Source organism: Felis catus, chromosome D1, assembly GCF_018350175.1.
Source record: "Felis catus isolate Fca126 chromosome D1, F.catus_Fca126_mat1.0, whole genome shotgun sequence".
In the NCBI taxonomy this organism is placed as follows: domain Eukaryota; kingdom Metazoa; phylum Chordata; class Mammalia; order Carnivora; family Felidae; genus Felis; species Felis catus.
The window spans coordinates 45,813,068-45,831,968 of record NC_058377.1 but is presented as its reverse complement, the minus strand read 5'-3'; the positions used below and the strand labels follow the sequence as shown (position 1 = coordinate 45,831,968).

General features: G+C 34.2%; 1 protein-coding gene across 2 annotated transcripts in view; it reads left to right on the top strand.

The window, feature by feature from the left end:
* The window catches only part of TMEM135 (transmembrane protein 135), a 255,216-nt gene that overhangs the window by 89,235 nt on the left and 147,080 nt on the right, over nt 1-18,901 (top strand). The window contains exon 5 of one of the 2 annotated variants that reach the window (XM_011286541.4): nt 5,109-5,174. The exons of the other annotated variant lie outside the window; for it this stretch is intronic. Within the exon in view, the coding sequence (XP_011284843.1) occupies nt 5,109-5,174 (66 nt within the window). The remainder of the gene's footprint in view (nt 1-5,108; nt 5,175-18,901) is intronic. 2 annotated transcript variants of the gene reach the window in all.

Sequence of the window (18,901 nt, the reverse complement as noted above, 5' to 3'; positions counted from 1 at the left end):
CAACAATCTTTTTCTAAAGAAAAACCTGCTTCTAAACCTGCTTCCTTAATCTTTATGCTATATTGTTATATATTACACAAGGTGCTGGGAATACGTAAATAAAAAATTTAATTCATACCATCTAGGACCTCTCTGTTTAGGTGGTGAACCAGGACAATTATGAGATAGTCATAGAACAGTAAGTGCCATGAGTCTTTGACATAGATTTTTGTGTTTTAGATTCATAGCTGACGTTAAAGCTCATTCATATTTGGTCTTTTATTAGTCCAATTCTTATTTTTACATTAAAAAGATCAAAATTAGTATTTTTAAAACTCTTTCATTGCAAAAGTACTGTCCTAAGCTAGACTACTGAGCTTCTTGCAGATGTTAAAACCTGCATTGACCACCATGAGAAGATCGGTTGATAATAGCTGTTACCATTTTACAGAGGAGGTCTGACGAGTTTAGAGAGTGTAAGCTATCTGCCTAAGGTTGCCCAGATAGTAAATAGAGGGAACTAGAATTCCAGTTGCTTCACTAATGGGAGACAACTGCCTGCTAACTACAATTGTTGTCTTTATATTAATAAACCATATATTAAATTAATGCACTCAATTCTTTCTGTAATAAGATGCTTTAAAGCTTTTATATTACTTTTCAAGGTAAAGTATATTAAATATGTATTTTTTTTAAAGTTTATTTTGAGAGAGAGAATGTACACATGTGAGCTGGGGAGGGGCAGAGAGAGAGAGGGTGAGAGAATCCCAAGTAGGTTCTGTGATGTCCATACAGAGCCTGAACTGTGAGATCATGACCTAAGCTGAATCAGGAGTTGGGAGCTTAATTGACTGAGCCACTCAGGCATCCCAGTGTACATTTCTTCTTAATTTTGCTTATTTTCTGTTGGTTTATTGAATGAAAAATTATTAGACTTTAAGCGCATGAGTCTCTTGAATTTGGCTATCTTTCCTAGTAGGAGCTACTTACTATAGTACTGCTTGTGTTATAACATTTTTCATTGTTCCAAAATTCTATTTTAAATGTTTTATCTTTTAGTGTAACAAAAGTTGTTACTTTTTTTTTTCCTTTTTATTATTACCAAACAGTATATGTGCATGTTGAATGTTAGAAAGTAAAGAAAAGGAAAACATCCAGAGACTACTACTGTTATCAACTCAGTATAAATCCTGGATCTTTTTAGATTTGCACACATACACATACAAACACAAGGATCCAGCCCAGAGCTTTGCATTTATTATGTAGATTTCATGTCTCCTAAGTCTCTTTTTATCTAACACTCTTTTAAAAAGCAGTCTCTCTTGGTACCCTATTTTTAAATAAGGACCTGTAGATTTTTTTTCCTTTGCCACTGACAGAAAATGTTTAATGAGTGTTTTTGTAGTAATCATTTTAATTATCAAAACTCAAGGAGAGGGGAATTTCAATGAAGAATTTGCTGGTGGTAAATTTATAAATGGTAAGAGTTAGCCCTGTATCTCATTGTTTTTTGACACTTGTTAGCCATTGTTTGGGTACAAGTAAATTAAAAGCAGTCTCTTTAGTAGAGGTCAAAAGAATGTTGTACACTCCAGCGCTTCCCTATAGAATCAAAGGAACCTGAGCTGAATTGACAGAGTGCGGTTAGAATGAGCCATCCTTGAAAATGTTGGTGGGAAGAGCTGATGAAATAAATCAATTTAGTTGGAAACAAAAGATTGGATTTGGTATTCTTCTACTGGAGATAATGTAGAAAAAGAAGTAGATCTTCAAACTACCTCTGGTTTTTGAGACACGAGAAAGCAAATAGTTTGATCTGGTTTAGAGAAGTTTTTGCATATTTTATCACAAGTGCTTGCTGCCTCCACCTGTCACCTTTTGCTCCTCAAATATATACAGTAACTAACCTGACCTACATGAGTACCATTAATCACATCCCAGATTAAAGTTTAAAAAGAAACAGGAAGATGGAAGATGTAATTTAATGTATATCTCATGAAGAATAGAAAAAATACAAGTACATCACTGGTGTGAAATTTTTTTCCTTCAGTAGCAGTGTCTGTAAATAGATTTTTCAACATCTAGCTTTATATGCTTTAGTAAAATTCGTTTGTCAGCAAAGTTGTTCATTTAAAATCTGTTTTTTGTTTGGGTATGTGAATAACCCCTTTCCTTTTCTAATAATGGCCTATTTTAGTGAATTATGAATTTGGAATTATCTTCTTATTGTGATACATTCACAAAATTTAGCAGTGTTTTCTCTAAAAGATTTGTTATTTCTAACTTAGCATGTAGATATCAACCCCCAACCTCTGGGTGTGTGTTTAGAACTTTAAAACTAAAGATTGCTCTTCTAATTTAAAAAATGTTAGAAAAAATTTACTTTTATTGATAAATCACATGCTGTATTTTACCAATAAATGTTGAATTAAAAGTTACTTTTAAATTCATATCTTGTCTAGGGTTGCTCACTTTGCCTTGATAATTCCTAAACTGTGAATCTTTTTAGCTTTCTAATTCTGTGACTGTGTAGATTTGTAACAACAAAGATGTATGATTTTCAGCCTTAGCTGGGCTTTTAGTGTTGCTTGGCAGTTCTGTCCCCTTCTGTTTTACTTTTACATTACATAGTCCCTTCCACCCCCCTCCCTCCTTCATTCAGTGTCTTTGTGATTCTCAGAAGATTATCCTGTCCTCTAGTTGCCTGGGGGGAAGGGGGAGGGCTAAGGGCAGAGGGAGGGATAGGGAAAGCATGATCCTCTATTTGTACCTTCTCCCTTTTAACACAGTGGATGGGTAGCTGTGTGCTCTTGATCCTGTCTTCCACAGGAATCCCCTTGCATTTCCCTCCCTGTGTCTAAACTTCTTCCACCTTACTGACAACTTCTACTTAGCCATTAAAAACTTGTTCAAATCTCTTCTATCCTAAAAGTATACTGTTTTCAGTTTTCTCTCCACTCTGTTCTTTCTACCAACAACTCATTCTCATTTCTTACCTTTATTGTCAAACTTTTTGAAAGAGTTTGCTTACACTGTTTGACTTTTATATCCTTTCATTCAGTCCTTGACTATATTCTTATGTGCGCCACTCTATAGAAATTGTAAAGTATTTGACCTCTTTGCAAAATTGGACACTATTGATATACTTAAAATCAATCTTTAAAAGTTATGAAAAAAAGTTTTGATCAGGATTTATATGTAGTTTAAGCAAATAGTGTGCTGCGAAGCTAATGGAAAAAGAGTGGTATTCTTCTTCACCTCTTCTCATGCCTGATTTTCACAACCCAGAGGCAACCACATGCAAACTTTTATTTATTTCTTCTGTTGTTTACTTCCTTAAATCTAAATGATCTTGTATCTACTTATATTACCCTGATCTCACTGATTTTGCAACATTTTACCTAATAATAACCTTTGCAAATATATATATTTTAATGATCATGTGCACTTTCCTTTCTTTTGTCCTCCAGGTTTTCATCCCTCCTACCCTTTGGATTTCTTTAGATATTCATTCAGTTTTTAAATTTAGAATTGTCTTTTTTATTTTTTGGTTCATTTTTGGGGTTCCTAATTCTTAAAATGTGTGTTTTGTAGAACATCTTTTGAGTTATATTTTCTATTATTGAAGGTTGGAAATGCCTTTCTCTTATGCCAGGTTAAAAATTAGAAACACATGTTGAGCAGATGAATTTGCATCCTCTCGTTTTTTCAACCTTAGTCCCATGAAACCTTTTTCTCGGCCTCACTGGCTATCTTGTTTGTCTTTGCACATGCCAAGCATAATCTTACCTATTGGCCTTTGTATTTCTTGCCCCCTTGTACTGGAATATTTTCTCATGGACTGAATGAGAAATTCATGTCAAACCCCTACCCCTCGGTGTCATGGTATCAGGAGGTGGGGTAAATCAGATTAGATGAGGAGCACTCATGGTGGAATCAGGGCACTTACAAGAGTAGAGAAAGAACTTGCTTCTGTTTGTTTCCAGCCATCCAGGAACCAGGAAGCAAGTCCTTGCTAGACACTGAATCCTCCCTTATTTTTCTTCTAAGAGTTTTATAATTTTAGCTCTTATATTTAGGTCGTCGATCCCTTTTGAGTTAATTTTTGTATGTGGCATAAGGCAAAGGTGCAAATTCATTCTTTTGCATGTGGATGTTAAAAAGATTGTCCTTCCCCCCACTGAATGATTTTGGTAGGCCATGTATGCAGGGGTTTTATTTTTGAGCTCTCTGTTCTATTTCATTGACCTATCTGTTTGTCTACGACTGTACCACACTGTTTGATTACTGTAGCTTTGAAATAAGTTTTGAAATCAGGAAGTTTGAGTTCTCACTTTGTTCCTCTTTTTCAAGATTGTTTGGGGGTATTTGGAGACCCTTGGGTTCTGTATCAATTATAGGATGGATTTTTTTTTTATTTCTGTAAAACAGTCATTGGGATTTTGGTAGGATTCACACTGATTCTATAGATCATTTTTGGTGGTATCGACATCTTAACATTTGTCTTCCAGTTCATGAACACAGGATGTCTTTCCATTTACTTATGGTTCTTTCATCTCTTTTAGCAGTGTTTTGTAGTTTTCAGTGAACAAGTCTTTTGCCTCTTTGGAACTGTTAATTTCATTTTAGGATTATTCATTGTTAGTGTATAAAAAGCAATCACTCTTGGTATTATTTTATGTGTGGAATCACTGAATTATTTCATCTTCTGTCAATATTTCAGTAGCAGTGAAGTGATTTCAACTGAACTTAAATGGAATGAAAAATAGAATAAATGATAATTTCTGAATTGAATTCAAGTGCTAGCTTATTACTTAATCTTTTTAATCAAACTAAGGTTTAAACTTATCTAAGTGTACTAATTTGAAACCATATAGATATGGGTGAATACTATCAGATTAAAATAACCTTTGAAACAATTTCACTTGAGTTCTTGATAACATTAAAACATTCTGAAAATGATATTTCTGAAGGAGAATGTAGATCATGTACCTCTTATTGTGCTGTATTGATGCTCCTCTAGAAGTTGCTGGAAATGTAATAGTAATGAACGTTTTCTTCAGTTTTGGGGTGGGAGTACAGAATATAAATGATATATTTTTGCTTTTTTTTTTTTTTTAAATTCACAGGCCACAGAAACACTATTTAGAATGGGAGTAGCAAGAGGAACCATCACAACGTTAAGAAATGGAGAAGTAAGATGAGAATTTTGACATAAATATTATTTCTCATTCCTTAGTCTGCCATTTTTAAAATATAAAATGTGAATTCTGTGATAATTTATATAACAAATTGAGAAATACTTGGTGAGTGAATCTTACCTACAAATCTGTTCTAGTTCAGTCATATTGGAACCAGACCTTAGGTTGAAAACAAAATGCTAAGTCTTTTAATCTTTGGTTGCCGAGTGCTTTTACTGTTAAAAGAAAATGATATTTTATGTAATAGTAAGTTTTACAAATATATATATTTTTAATGAAAATAATCCTGTGCTTTTTCCTTTCTTTTTATCCTATGTCCTACAGATCTTATACTTCTTTCTTAGGATAAAATAATTTGTAATGTTGACATTTATCACACAGAGAACGAGAGAGACAAGAGACAAAAGGTGTGGTGGGGGGACAGAAACGAATTTAGTCTGTTTTATAGTTGAGGCTCAATTAAGGAACAGATTCTAAGTTTTGACTTTTCTAAATGTTTCTACCAATTCTTAAAAAAAAAAAAATGCTACCACTGGAAATAAATTTTCATTCCAGAATGATTATCAGCCTAATTACCACTCTGTCTGCCTTTTCTTAATTCACTTTCTCACTAAGACATGCTTAAGTTGATGTAGAATATGACATCACATTGCCATATTCCTTTTTCTATTCTACTAGCAAATACTTAAGGATAAAATATAGTGTTCCTCATTCTAGAATTAAGTTCTTTTATTTAATTTAATATTTATAATTCAGTAACCTAAGTATTTAATAGTAGAAGTGACTGAATATCTGAGGAGTTAACTGAAATTGTGTTATTGTATGATTATAAATTTTGTCAGTCAATATATCTTCTTGTTAGGCAAAAATGTACAATCATTTGGAAATGATATACTCTTAAGTGTTGAGTTGTATCTTGGCAAGGCACTTCGGTATTAACTTGTAGTATATATTTTGTCAATGAAAAAGATTTAACTGATCCCTTTGTATTCTCAACTATAGTATGTGGTACCATTTTGAGAAAAAAAAATCCCACTAATAAAGTCAGACATATTTATCTGCCTAGAATATATCAAAATAAATTTCATATTTTAGTAAATACTATGTATTTTCTCTTGGGTGGTGGCAATTAATTTTTAAATTTTATCTTCTGTTAAAGGAAGTTTGGGGAAATGCATGCGAGACAGTTTTGAAAGTAATCTTTTGAGCATATTGACACATATTGGATATGTACATATTTTACATAATGGAGAGGAAGTGGGTAAAGCAGCCCACTTTTGATCCATTTCTCCCCCAGTTACTAAGGAATTAGGGATTGCACAGGTTGCTAACTTTGTTAACAGGTATTAATGTTGGACAAAGTTTTTAAGCACTGACTTTCAGTTTCTAAAATGAAGTTAAAACTGTTAAGATGCACATTGTTTTCTTTTGCATTTTAGGATCTCTGAAAATGGTATGTGTCTTCTAATCTGTGATATCTCATAGTTACCATATAGTATTTTTCATGTTTTAATATGTCTTAAATTTTGAGGTTTCTTATAAGTCTCTGATATGTTGGTGTTGATAACAAATGATAATATTTTGTAGTTTAAAAAAATACAGTGATGTAGTAAGTATTCAGTAAATGGTATTTAGAATAGGCTACAAATTAATTTTAATTTAATTATTTGACTTGGAAAATAGAGAATTAAGACAAAACCCAAAGATATTAAATATGTGTATATACAGTTAGCATAGATTTTTGGAGATGCTGGGCTAAGTGTTATGGAAATGGATAATATAGCATGATTCTGGCCTTTAGAAGTGCTTACTCTCTGGTTGAGAAAATAATTGCTTCAATACTGGGGAAAAAAATCTGGTAGAGAGTAAAAAATACTTCGTTTATGTTGAGTCTGGAAGTAACTAGAGTCCAGATTCCATTTGGAATGTGCAAATTTTAGTTAGTATCAAGGCAATAATAGAGAATTTGTTTGGGAGAAGGAGAAAACCTAAAAGGCTAACAATTTAATGGGTTATTTAAAGAGAAGCTGGAATCACCATATTTATCATATTGGAAACTTTATGATATGCTAAGGGAGGAGAGGGGTCAGCAGCTTACTTATTCTAGGGCATTTACAAAATTGTTCTAGCCCATTGCTGTGAAAATTTCTGTTAAACGGTAGGTTAAGAAATAACCCCGTGACAATGCTATCAGGTAGCAAGAATAAAGACTGATATATCCGAATTACAAAAAATAAGTAAGCTGTTATCTGGTTGCATGATGACATTGAACTTTTCTTGTCTGCCCTTCCCTGTGTTCTAAGTCTAAGCCTACACATTTTGTCTAGTTATTGGGAATTTCTACTTGGATGTTTTAAGAACTGTTGAGACCAGAAAACATGGTTTCTCTCTCAGAGGATAAGAAGGTAGGGGCACCTGGGTGGCTCGGTCGGTTAAGTGTTCAACTTTCGCTCAGGTCATGATCTTGTGATCTGTGAGTTCAAGCCCCACATTGGGCTCTGTGCTGACAGCTCAGAGCCTGGAGCCTGCTTTAGATATTGATCCTCCCTCTCTATCTGCCCCTCCTCTGCTCATGCTCTGTCTGTCTGTCTCTCTCTCAAAAATAAATAAACATTAAAAAAAAATAAGGTAGTTTTTGAAGGAGTTTGAAACTGACTTTATAATATGTTATAATGCATCATTGGAGGATTTAAGCAAAGGAGTGACACATTATATGTTTAATTCTTCATCCCCACTCTGCAAAGGGGAAATTATTCTCATTTTATAGATAAAATGAGGCTCAGAGAGTTTAGACATTAGTCTGTGATCAAACAGCTAGGAAATGGGAGAGAGACAATTTGAACCCCTGTCTGACTCTAATTCCCATTCATTCCCATCATACAATATAATCTCCTTCAATGTAATTCACTTAGTTAGACTAGAGTTTTCTGTTTATTCAATTATCCTATATTTTGACAATTAAAAAAGAGCACAGTAGCTAAGACCTCTGAGATTATTGTAATCAGCCATGATTTTTTATGCATTCTGATTATCCCTGTCCCCTTTTCATATGTATAAAGAAATATGTCGCTTAAAATGAATGGAAAAAGTACCCTTCACAGTTCTATTTTGTCACTAAATGTCTAACCATGTTGATATGTTCTTTGTACAGTCCTATATGTGGACTAGATTTTTGTATCTTTATTAAATTACATAGGCAAGGAAGCAGACAGTTTTTCTGGGTAGAATTTTTTTTTCTTTTCACATTTATTTTAATTCGAGTAAGTTAACATATAGTGCAATTTTGGCTTCAGGAGTGGAAATCCAGAATTTATCACTTACCTGCAACACCCAGTGCTCATGATAACAAGTGCCCTCCTTAATATCCATCACCCATCTAGCCCATTCCCCATGCACATCCCTCCATCAACCCTTTGTTCTCTGTTGTTAAGAACAGAGTTCTTAAATAAGAAATTCTTAAATTAAGAAAATAACAGAGTTATTTTCTTATGGTTTGTTCCCCCCACCTCTTTTATATCTACTTCCCATATGTTAATCTGTTTTGTTTCCTAAATTCCACATGAGTGCAATCTTACAATATTTGTCTTTCTCTGGCTGACATTTTGTTTAGCATAATACACTTTAGCTCCATCTACATTGTTGCAAATGGCAAGATTTTATTCCTTTTGATGGCTGAGTAATATTCCGTGGTGTATATGTATGTCTCTACATATGTATGTATATACACCACATCTTTATCATTCATCAGTGTATGGACACTTGGGTTCTTTCCATAGTTTGGCTATTGTTGATAATGCTGCTATAAACTTTGGGGTACATGTACCCCTTTGAATCCGTATTTTTGTATCCTTTGGGTAAATAGCTAGTAGTGCAATTGCTGGGTCATAGGGTAGTTCTATTTTTAACTTTTTGAGGAACCTTCACACTGTTTTCCAGAGTGGCTGCACCAGTTTGCATTCCCACCAACAGTGCAAGAGTGTTCTTCCCTCTCCGCATCCTTGCCAACACCTGTTGTTTCTTGTGTTGTTAATTTTAGCCATTCTGATAGGTGTGAGGTGGTATCTTCTTGTGGTTTTGATTTGTATTTCCCTGATGATGAGTGATGTTGAGCATCTTATCATGTTTCTGTTCGCCATCTGGATGTCTTCTTTGGAAAAATGTCTATTCATGTCTTCTGCCCATTTCTTCACTGGATTATTTGTTTTTTGGGTGTTGAGTTTAGTAAATTCTTTATAGATTTTGGATTCTAACCCCTTATCAGATCTGTCATTTGCAAATATCTTCTCCCATTTCTTAGGGTGCCTTTTAGTTTTGTTGATTGTTCCTTTGTTGTCCAGAAGCTTTTTGTCTTGATGAAGTCCCAGTAGTTCATTTTTGCTTTTGTTTCCCTTGCCTCTGGCGATGTGTCTAATAAGAAGTTGTTGTGGCTGGGTTTAAAGAGGTTGCTACCTCTGTTCTCCTCTAGGATTTTGATGGTTTCCTGTCTCACATTTAGGTCTTTCATCCATTTTGAATTTATTCTTGTGTATGGTGTAAGAAAGTGGTCCAGTTTCATTTTTCTGCATGCTTCTGTCCAGTTTTCCCAACACTGTTTGTTGAAGAGACTGTCTTTTTCCCATTGACTATTCTTCCTGCTGTGTTGAAGATTAGTTGACCATATAGTTGTGGGTTGGGTAGAATTGTTTTAAATTTGTTTCTTTATTGGTGGGGCTTATTTATGAAATTTACCATTATCGCAGTTATTGAATGTGCTGGGCTCAAAAATTACACTTTTGTGATTTCTTTAGGAAAGATGTGATTCTATGTTCAGTCTTCCAGGTGTTTATGTATAGCGTAAAACAACCCTTTTGTTGAAAGATAGAATAATTCTTTTAAATGTATGTATTAAAAATATCTACTGTTTTTTTATATAATTTAAGATCTGAGTAAGTCAGAAAGTGGGTTTTTTCATTAGATTATTCTTAATTCAAAGTTTTGAGAGAGAACAAATTTTAGAAATTCTTTACTTTGGGAAGGTAGGATTGCAAGCTCCAGGTCTTAATTTAATTCTTTACCTTCTATTTATCAGCTCATCCTATCCAGTTCTTACAAGGATATCACTGGGAGTGTAGAATAAAGAAGTTAAATGACTTTTTATAGCCAGTGAGTTTACTTATCTTTTTAGCTCTATTAATTTTTATTAAAATTTTTTTTACATTTCTTTATTTTTGAGAGAGAGAGAGAGAGATAGTGTGTGTGTGTGTGTGTGTGTGTGTGTGTGTGTGTGTGAGCTGGGGAGGGGCAGAGAGAGAGGGAGACAGAATCCAAAGCAGCTCTAGGCTCCAACCCATGAACCGTGAGATCATGACCTGAGCCAAAGTCGGATGCACAACCAACTGAGCCACCCAGGTGCCCTTGTAGCTCTGTTAATTTTTAAAAATTTTATTTATTTCTAAAATGTTAAGTATGCATACTTATTTTCATTGTTTTGAAAAAGTTTAATTTTTCATATCTATGTCTTTAGCATTACATTTGGAATTTTGGAGAGATGAATGGAAGGAGGAATAATCCTTTCCCATTTATTCAGCAAGTATTTATGGAGCACCTTCTATATTTCTGGCATTGTTTTAAGTGCTTGTGATTTATGAGTGAGCAAATCAAACCAGTATCCTTGCCTTTGGGGGACTTACATTCCAACCCACTAAAAACTTATGGAAGAAAATAAAAATATAGAAAGGAGCTAGAAAGTAATTACAATTACATACCTTTAAAAGAAATTATGAAGAAGTGTAAGGTTTAAGAGTACAAGTAATTTAACTAATAGAGGAAGAAACAAGTAGTTAGAGTAAGGTTAAGTTAGTTTAGAAAATTTCTTAGGAAGCATATCTTCAGCTGGGCCTTATAGGAATTTATGAACATTGCTGAAGGAGAGGAGGTCAGAAGGCATTGTTAATTAGGAGAAAGTGTACAAATGGGCATAGTTGAGAGTTAAGGAGAGACATCTTGATGTAGAATTAAAAAGGAGGGGAGTAGGGTGTGGTGTTGAAGGGAAATAACATTTATTTAGTATCTGTTCTGGGCACTTAGTAATTATTCAGCTCATTTATATATCAAAACAACTTTCCATTTTAGATTCTTTTATCACAGTTCTTTCCAAAGGAGGTGTTTAAAATTCAAGAAAGTATAGCTGACCTTGGAACAACACAAGATTTGAACTGCACAGGTCCACTTATATATGGATTTTTTAAATTTTATAAATGCATTTTGTCTTTCTTATGATATTCTTAACATTTTCTTTTTTTCCTAGCTTACTTTATTATAGGAATACAATATATAAAACTTATAAAATAGGAAATATGTGTTAATTGACTGGTTAAGTTATCTTAAGGCTTGCAATCAACTGTAGACTATTAGTTGTTAAGTTTTTGGGGTGTCAAAAGTTATATGCAGATTTTTTACTGGGTAGGGTTTGGTGCCCCTAACCTCCACATTGTTCAAGGGTCAACTGTAGTTTGTTTGTTGTTTGTTTTTTTTTTTTTTTTAATTCATGTTTCCCTGATAATTTACCATACGAATGCTCACTTACATTGATTAAGCTTATGAATCAAGAATTAATACTTTATCTCCTTCCCAAATGGAATAGCCAGTTTTGTGTGCTGGAAAGAGCACTCGTCTGCATGCTAGTCGTGGGTTCTCTTCCTGGCTGTCCTATCTATGTGTTCTTGGGCAGTTTACTTAACTTCTTACAACTTCAGATTCGTACTTTAGAAAATGAATTGATTAGTTGATCTTTAAGATCCTATACAGCTGTAACATTTTCTACTTCTAGGCAGCTTTGTATATCCCCCTTCCCCTTTTTTAAAAAAGTCGTTCTTGGCCTTTACTGTACATGAGAATTGCCTTTGGAGCTCTATAAAATTTAGGTGCATGGACTCCATCCCCAAAGAGTTTGTCTCTTGGGTCTAGCTTATGGCTCCAGTGTCTATATTTATATAGATTTACTCATCTAGTATAGAACTACTAATCTATCGTACAGAATTACTAAAATCTACTGATTTTAATGCCTAGCCACTTCTGTAAACTATTTTAAAGAAGTATTCTTCTTTTCTTTTATTAAAAATATTTTTTTTAACGTTTATTCATTTTTGGGAGATAAGATAGAGACAGAGTGTGAGGGGGGAGGGGTAGAGAGAGGGAGACACAGAATCCTGAGCAGGCTTCAGGCTCTGAGCTGTCAGCACAGGGCCCGATGCGGGGCTCGAACCCACGAACTGTGAGACCATGACCTGACCTGAAGTTGGACGCTTACCCAACTGAGCCACCCAGGCGCCCCAATAAATATTTTTCATTGTTCTTTCTTCTTTGAACTCAAGGAACACACAGTTTGAGTAAGGCAAAACAGATGAAGACATAGCAAGGGGTTTGAAATGTATTTAAAGATTTTTGTATATAAAGTAGAACACAGCAGCATGGATTGCTATTTTGGAAAGATGGATAGGGGATTTGACTCAGTATCTACTTTTGTTTTATATTGCTGTATTCTACATGCTTTATAAGAATGGAAATCTTTTTTGCCTTTCAGGAACAAAATGCCCTACATAAGTAATACAGAATATTTTGTTGTAGTGTAATTGCTGCAGTAAGAGTAGGAGCTCTTTGTTATGGATTTCTGTTTCTTCAGATTTAGCATCTGCCTAGCATATAATAAGGATCTTAGTATAGTTCTGATGAACAAGTAATAGAGTTATTTAGAAAGAATATCTGTGATAAATACCACTTTGATTTAATCAGCTCTCAGTTTAAGATAAATGTAACCATAAATATAGATTTATATGTGTAGTAAATACTAGGGTTATATTATTTCAAAATCATGAAATTGTGATATTAGTGATAAATTTTTGACATTTTTTTCATGAGTGAAAGACTATTTGAAGAGACTGAAATTTACATATTTAATATTCAATCTTGTTCACAAAGTTAATCGAGTATTTAAGATATTAAGATATACTTCCAACATTGTTAAAACTGTTAAAAATTATATTCAATTTAGTTTACTTTTTAAGTGTTTTTTATTCTTTGTGAATGAGAATTCTTTATGTAAAGAAACCTAGATGTAAGCTTTCATATATTTGTATTTTTAAAATTGCATTTAGTTTTCTTAGTTAAATATTTTATTTATCTGTTTATTTTTACTCTTCTGTTTTAATACCACCTCAGGAAATATGTATGTCTCTAATAAGCAAAGTGTTAGTATTTCAAATACTGAGATCTTAGTGGCTTGGTGTCTAGTGAATGCCGGGGCCTAGTGGCTGGTAAACTCTGATCAAATGAGGAAATACTGTTGAGAGCATCTTAAAGATCTGAGGCATGGCACTGGAGTCAGATCTAGTGTCCCTTCCCTTCCTTTCTTTCCCTAAATATTGAGTCCCAGGGACTATACTAGGTGCTAGGTTTTAATGGTAAATAAAACTAGTATGGGTTCTTCTCTCAGGAAGCTTTATATATATATAGTTTAGTAGCTGAATCCACAACCTGCCACTTATGACATTGCTACTCAGTGTCTTGTTCTGTAAATAGGAATAAATGCATCCACTTCATGCATTACTTTGTGAGAAGCAAATTAGATAACATGTATAAAGCAGTTAGCACAATGTCTGGCCCAAAGGAAGCCTATTAAAATTTAGTCTATACTGAATTATAACTTTTTTATTTAATTAAATATGATTAAGTATATTCTGTATTTGAGTATATGGAAATCTCTGGATTGTGGTTATTTGTAACAGTGTGTGAACTGAGAGTTGGTAATGAAAGACAGACTTTAAATATTTTGGTCAGCATATTTGTCAGTGCCCTCTGCTGTCTAATGCCAATAGCTCGGTTATATAAAGAATATATTTAGTTATGGACTTGACGTCTCCTACTCAACCAAATTCTATAGAGCATAATTTTGTTTACATACATAGAATAAAACATAGCAGGAGTTAGTGCAATGGCAGAAAAACTGAAATGTACAAATAAACATAAGAATTCTATTAGAAAAACAGGGTGAAATCATTGAATAGTAGAAACTTAGTTCTGATAATTCCAAGTCTTAGTGGGACAAAAGTCCCGCTGTGAATGGTGAGACACTGACCTTCCAGAAGTGCAGCCTAAGGCTCAGTGATCCTGTCAAGGAAAATTGGGTTATTTCTTCTGCAAGAAGGCCTCTGATTTATGTATTGTATTTTAACAGGAAGAAAATGTTAAGATGCTTTATACATGTCCATTGCCATTTAAAATATACTCTTTGTTAACTTGATTAGCTCCCTCCCATATCATGTAAGGGAAAAATTAAAAAAAAAAAAAAAAAAAAAAAAAAGGAAATCTGACCATTCTAGAATGTTCCTGAATAACTCTTTCAAGTCTCTTGTGTTTTTTGTCCCCCCCCCCCCCCCCCCGGAGTGATTTCCAAATTGTATGCTTATTGACAAGCTATATAAATAATCTATTGGAATTTAACCTAGAAAAGTTATTATGTTTCTTCCTTTCAGGCAACAGATAGAATATGGCTAAAAAACAAAAACAAAAACAAAAGAAAACAAAAAACATATGGGGAAAATGGATAGTATCCAGAGAAGGAGAGAAGGAATAAATATGGAAAATGATCTAGAGAGAAAGGTTAGGGCCCAAAGAGGATTTATAACAAGTAAGCTAATGCAGAGAAATCCCAAAGCTTTCTTTAATGAGATGGGAAGAAATGAGTTTTGATTGCAGAACAGAAAGTTGGAGATAACTGAAGCCACTGGTCATTACTTTAGGGTGATGAAACATTCAGAGGCTTCAGAGAGGTTGTGGGATTGCTATCTTGCTCATTTTAAAAAGGTTTATTTCCTAATAGCCATCAATCTGGGTGCTTTAGATATTGAACTGCCAGAGGCAGAAGACTGGTTTACATAGCATCTTGGTAATACATATATGTGTATATATAGATACATATTTTTTTTCATTCTGGTTTTTTTTTTTCAGTTTTATAATTCCATGAATCAAAACAGCATGCTATGTTTTGGCAGGTGCTCAGAAAATTTAGAATCCATGCCAGAATTACATTGATCTTCAGAACTTGTATTTTATTCTTGCTGGAAAATTTTGTCCTTGTCACTAAGTCTGCTTCAAGTGGCTCATCATGTTATATGCTGTGACATTATTTCATACTCCTGTTGAACAGAGTTTATTTGGAAAATTCTGGTGCAGACAAAGAAGGCCAGGGGCTAAGCTGAGTTTTTAAAAATAACAGATCACAATATTTAAGCTTGGTGGCCTTGTCTATACCAATTCTGTATGTGCCTTTCTATACCGAGGTAATTATCTATTGAAGTGCCCTTATTTTCTTCATAATAGAAACTCTGCTTTTGATTTAAATACAAAAATAAATGTGCCATAATTTTGTCCCTAACCAAAACAAACAATATCTGGACAATGTCTGGCTAAGTATGGAATACTTAGGTTTTATTTTTCAAAAATTGGAAGGATTCTTAAGATAACATCAGTTTGTTTTGATCCTAATAGGAAGAGCTTTAGGCCAGGAAAGCAATTATTTCCACATGGGTAAAGCCAGCCCCAACTACTTCCCCTTCACCAACCCACTGAACTTAAACTTGCCTATCTTGGTTATATAGCTAAATGTGGTTGAATATATTAGAAAATGCAGGCTCTATTATAAAAATAGTCTTTAGATATACAGAAATTTTTTTTTGTACAAAGCATACCAAAGGAATTTTGTATAAAATGTTGGGATGAGTCCACCAACAAGTAATTTAAACTTTTTGAATTGCCGAAGAAATTTAATTTATACACACATATATGTATAATATATTTCTTACTATTTTGTTTGTACATCTTTTTTCTTTCTTTGTTGATTCTTGGCTGTATTGTCAATAGGTGAATTTGCTGTGTAGTGACAAGTATTGTTTGTGATGACTAGTAGGGATGTGGCATATCAGAAAAGCAAAGGTTGTGGTCTTTCTGGTGATCAACTCTGATCCTAAATCTATCATTGTGAATCACCTCATTAGCATAAGAGACACTCCTATCATTCTGGAAATTCTAAGGATGTTTGAAGTTGTGTACCAGAAACTGGGAACAGAGACCAGATATATTCTTTATTATAGCATAGTCTATAGATTTGCTTTTTCTGAAAATTTCATATATATGGAATTATACAGTAGGCACTCTTTTGTGTCTGACTTCTTTCACGTAGTGTTTTTTTGAGGTTTATCCATATCAGGTTTTTCCTTTTTCATGACTGAATAGTATCCATTGTATGGATAATATTTGGCTTATCTATTAACTAGTTAATGAAGATTCAGATTACTTCCAGGTCTTGGCTTTTATAAATAATACTTCTTGCCGGGGTAGCTCAGTAGGTTGAACATCTGAGTAGGTTGAACGTTTCTGCTCAGGTCATGATCCCGTGGTGAGCATGGAGCCTGCTTGAGATTCTTTTTCCCTCTGCCCCTCTCCCCTGCTTTTGCTGTCTCTCTCTAAAAATAAAACAAATTAAAAAAATTTACTTCTGTATTTGCCTAGAAGTCTTTGCTTGGTATATGTTTTTATGTCTTTTAGGTTGATACCTAAGATTGGAATTGCTAGGTCATCTGAGTAACTGTTTACGAAAAAGTGGCTTTGCCATTCTACATTCCCAGTGGCAGTGGACAAGGAGTCCAGTTTGTCAACATCTTTGCCAACATTTGGTATTACCAGTCTTTTTGATTATAGCCATTCTAGAAACATGTACTAGTATCTCATTATGGTTTTAATTTGCATTTCCCTAATGACTAATGATGTTGGGCATCTTTTTGTGTGCTTATTCATTTGTGTATCTTTGGTAAAATGTCTGTTGGAATATTTTGCCCATTTCCTCATTGGGTTTGTTAATCATTGAATTGGAGCAGGTGACTTTTAAAAAATTCTGGATATAAATCTCATATTAAATACATGATGTAAAAAATTTTTTCCCCAGTCTGTGGTGTTTCTATTTTGTAAACAGTACTTTTTGAAAGTAAAAGTTTTAAATTTTGATGAAGGTTCAGTTTATTAATTGTTTTTTGTATTCTAGCTAAGAAATCTTTCCCTAATCCAGAGTTGCAAAGATTTTCTCCTATGTTTTCTTCTAGAAGTTTTATATTTTTTGGTTTTATATTTATTATTATTATTGTTATTTTATTTTTTCAAGTTTACTTATTTTGAGAGAGAGGGAGAGAGTGTGTATGCACGTGGGGAAGGGGCAGGGAGTGATTGGAGAGAGAAAGAATCCCAAGCAGGATCTGTGCTGTCAGCGCAAAGCCTGATGTGGGGCTCAATCTTACAAACACTGAGATCATGACCTGTGCTGAAATCAAGAGCTGGACATTTAACTGACTGAGCTACCCAGACACCCCGGGTTTTACATTTAGATCTGTGATCCATTTTGAGTTGACTTTTGCATATGGTGTGAGGCAGAGGTTCAGCTATTTATTTTGCTTATAGATACCCTGTTATTCCAGAATCATTTGTTGAAAAAACTCTCCTTTGCTTATTAAATTGCATGGACACCTTTGTCAAAATCAATTGACCATAAATGGTAGGGTTTATTTCTGGAAATTTTGTGATTCTCTTTCTGCTAAGTTGAAGGAAGTAGAGTCTGTCTTTGTCTGTCTCTCCCACTGATTACAACTAAAAACCCTGAACGGTATACATAAAGCAACTATCTGCAACCTTAAATGATAGAAGATTGGAGAAAAGGGTCAAAACTGGAAGTGTGACTGATACCAGTGAAGTTTCCTGTTTCTTCCCACTAACCATCCTTTTTCTCCTTGTTTGCACTCCGGGGAATCTCCTATTCTTGATCTGTACAATGCTTACAGACAGAAAAAGCTCTAAGGGACCCCCTCTTCCTCTGTTTATGGTCAGAGAACTAGAAATGAGGGCTCCTGTATGAAGAAGACTGTAGAAAATCATAATTTTCTTATTATGTTTTGCATTTTGGTTTTATTCTCCTGGTAGGACTCCAAGAACTGTCCTCCAGCAACAGTGGTGGTAGTGATAGTCGCAGCTGTGCAGCCATTTAAAACTCAGATCTTTCCCTTTACCAGAGAAACTAGAAAAAGGGGTTCTTATAGTCCAAAGAGTGTGGGGAGAATATCTGTTATTTTTTGCTTTCTTCCTTTCTTGCAACTTCATCTCTGAGGCAGATGTAGTTGTAGTCCATGTGCAATGGTATGAGGGGGGTGGCAAAACACCAACATAGTCAGAAGATCAAGAAAAGGAGCTTAGGAGACAGAATGTGGGGAAAGTCATGGAGAGACAGGAGGTAGAGAAAAAGATGACCTAAATCTGTCTATGACATCTGAGACTCACCTCTGAGCAGAGCATGTATGTACTAACAATAAAGACTGAAAACTGAACTATACCATAGACCATTGCCCTTAGGTGGTGCATGTGGAGATATATTGAATACACTGAAGAAACTTGGGAGATTGAAAATGATATTGAAACCACAGCCCAGAGAAGGTGGGTTGGGACTTGTGGTTGGGACCTAGTTCGGATGATTGCCTTCAACAACATCGGCAAAAACAGCAGCAACAGCAACAACCACAAACAATAATTATCTGGAGGACCAAGAATCTTTAACGTGATCAGGAATGTCATAATACAAGTCTCTAGGACTTGTATCCAAAAGTATTTGGCATGCCAAGAACCAAGGAAATCATAACCAATTGTAGGGA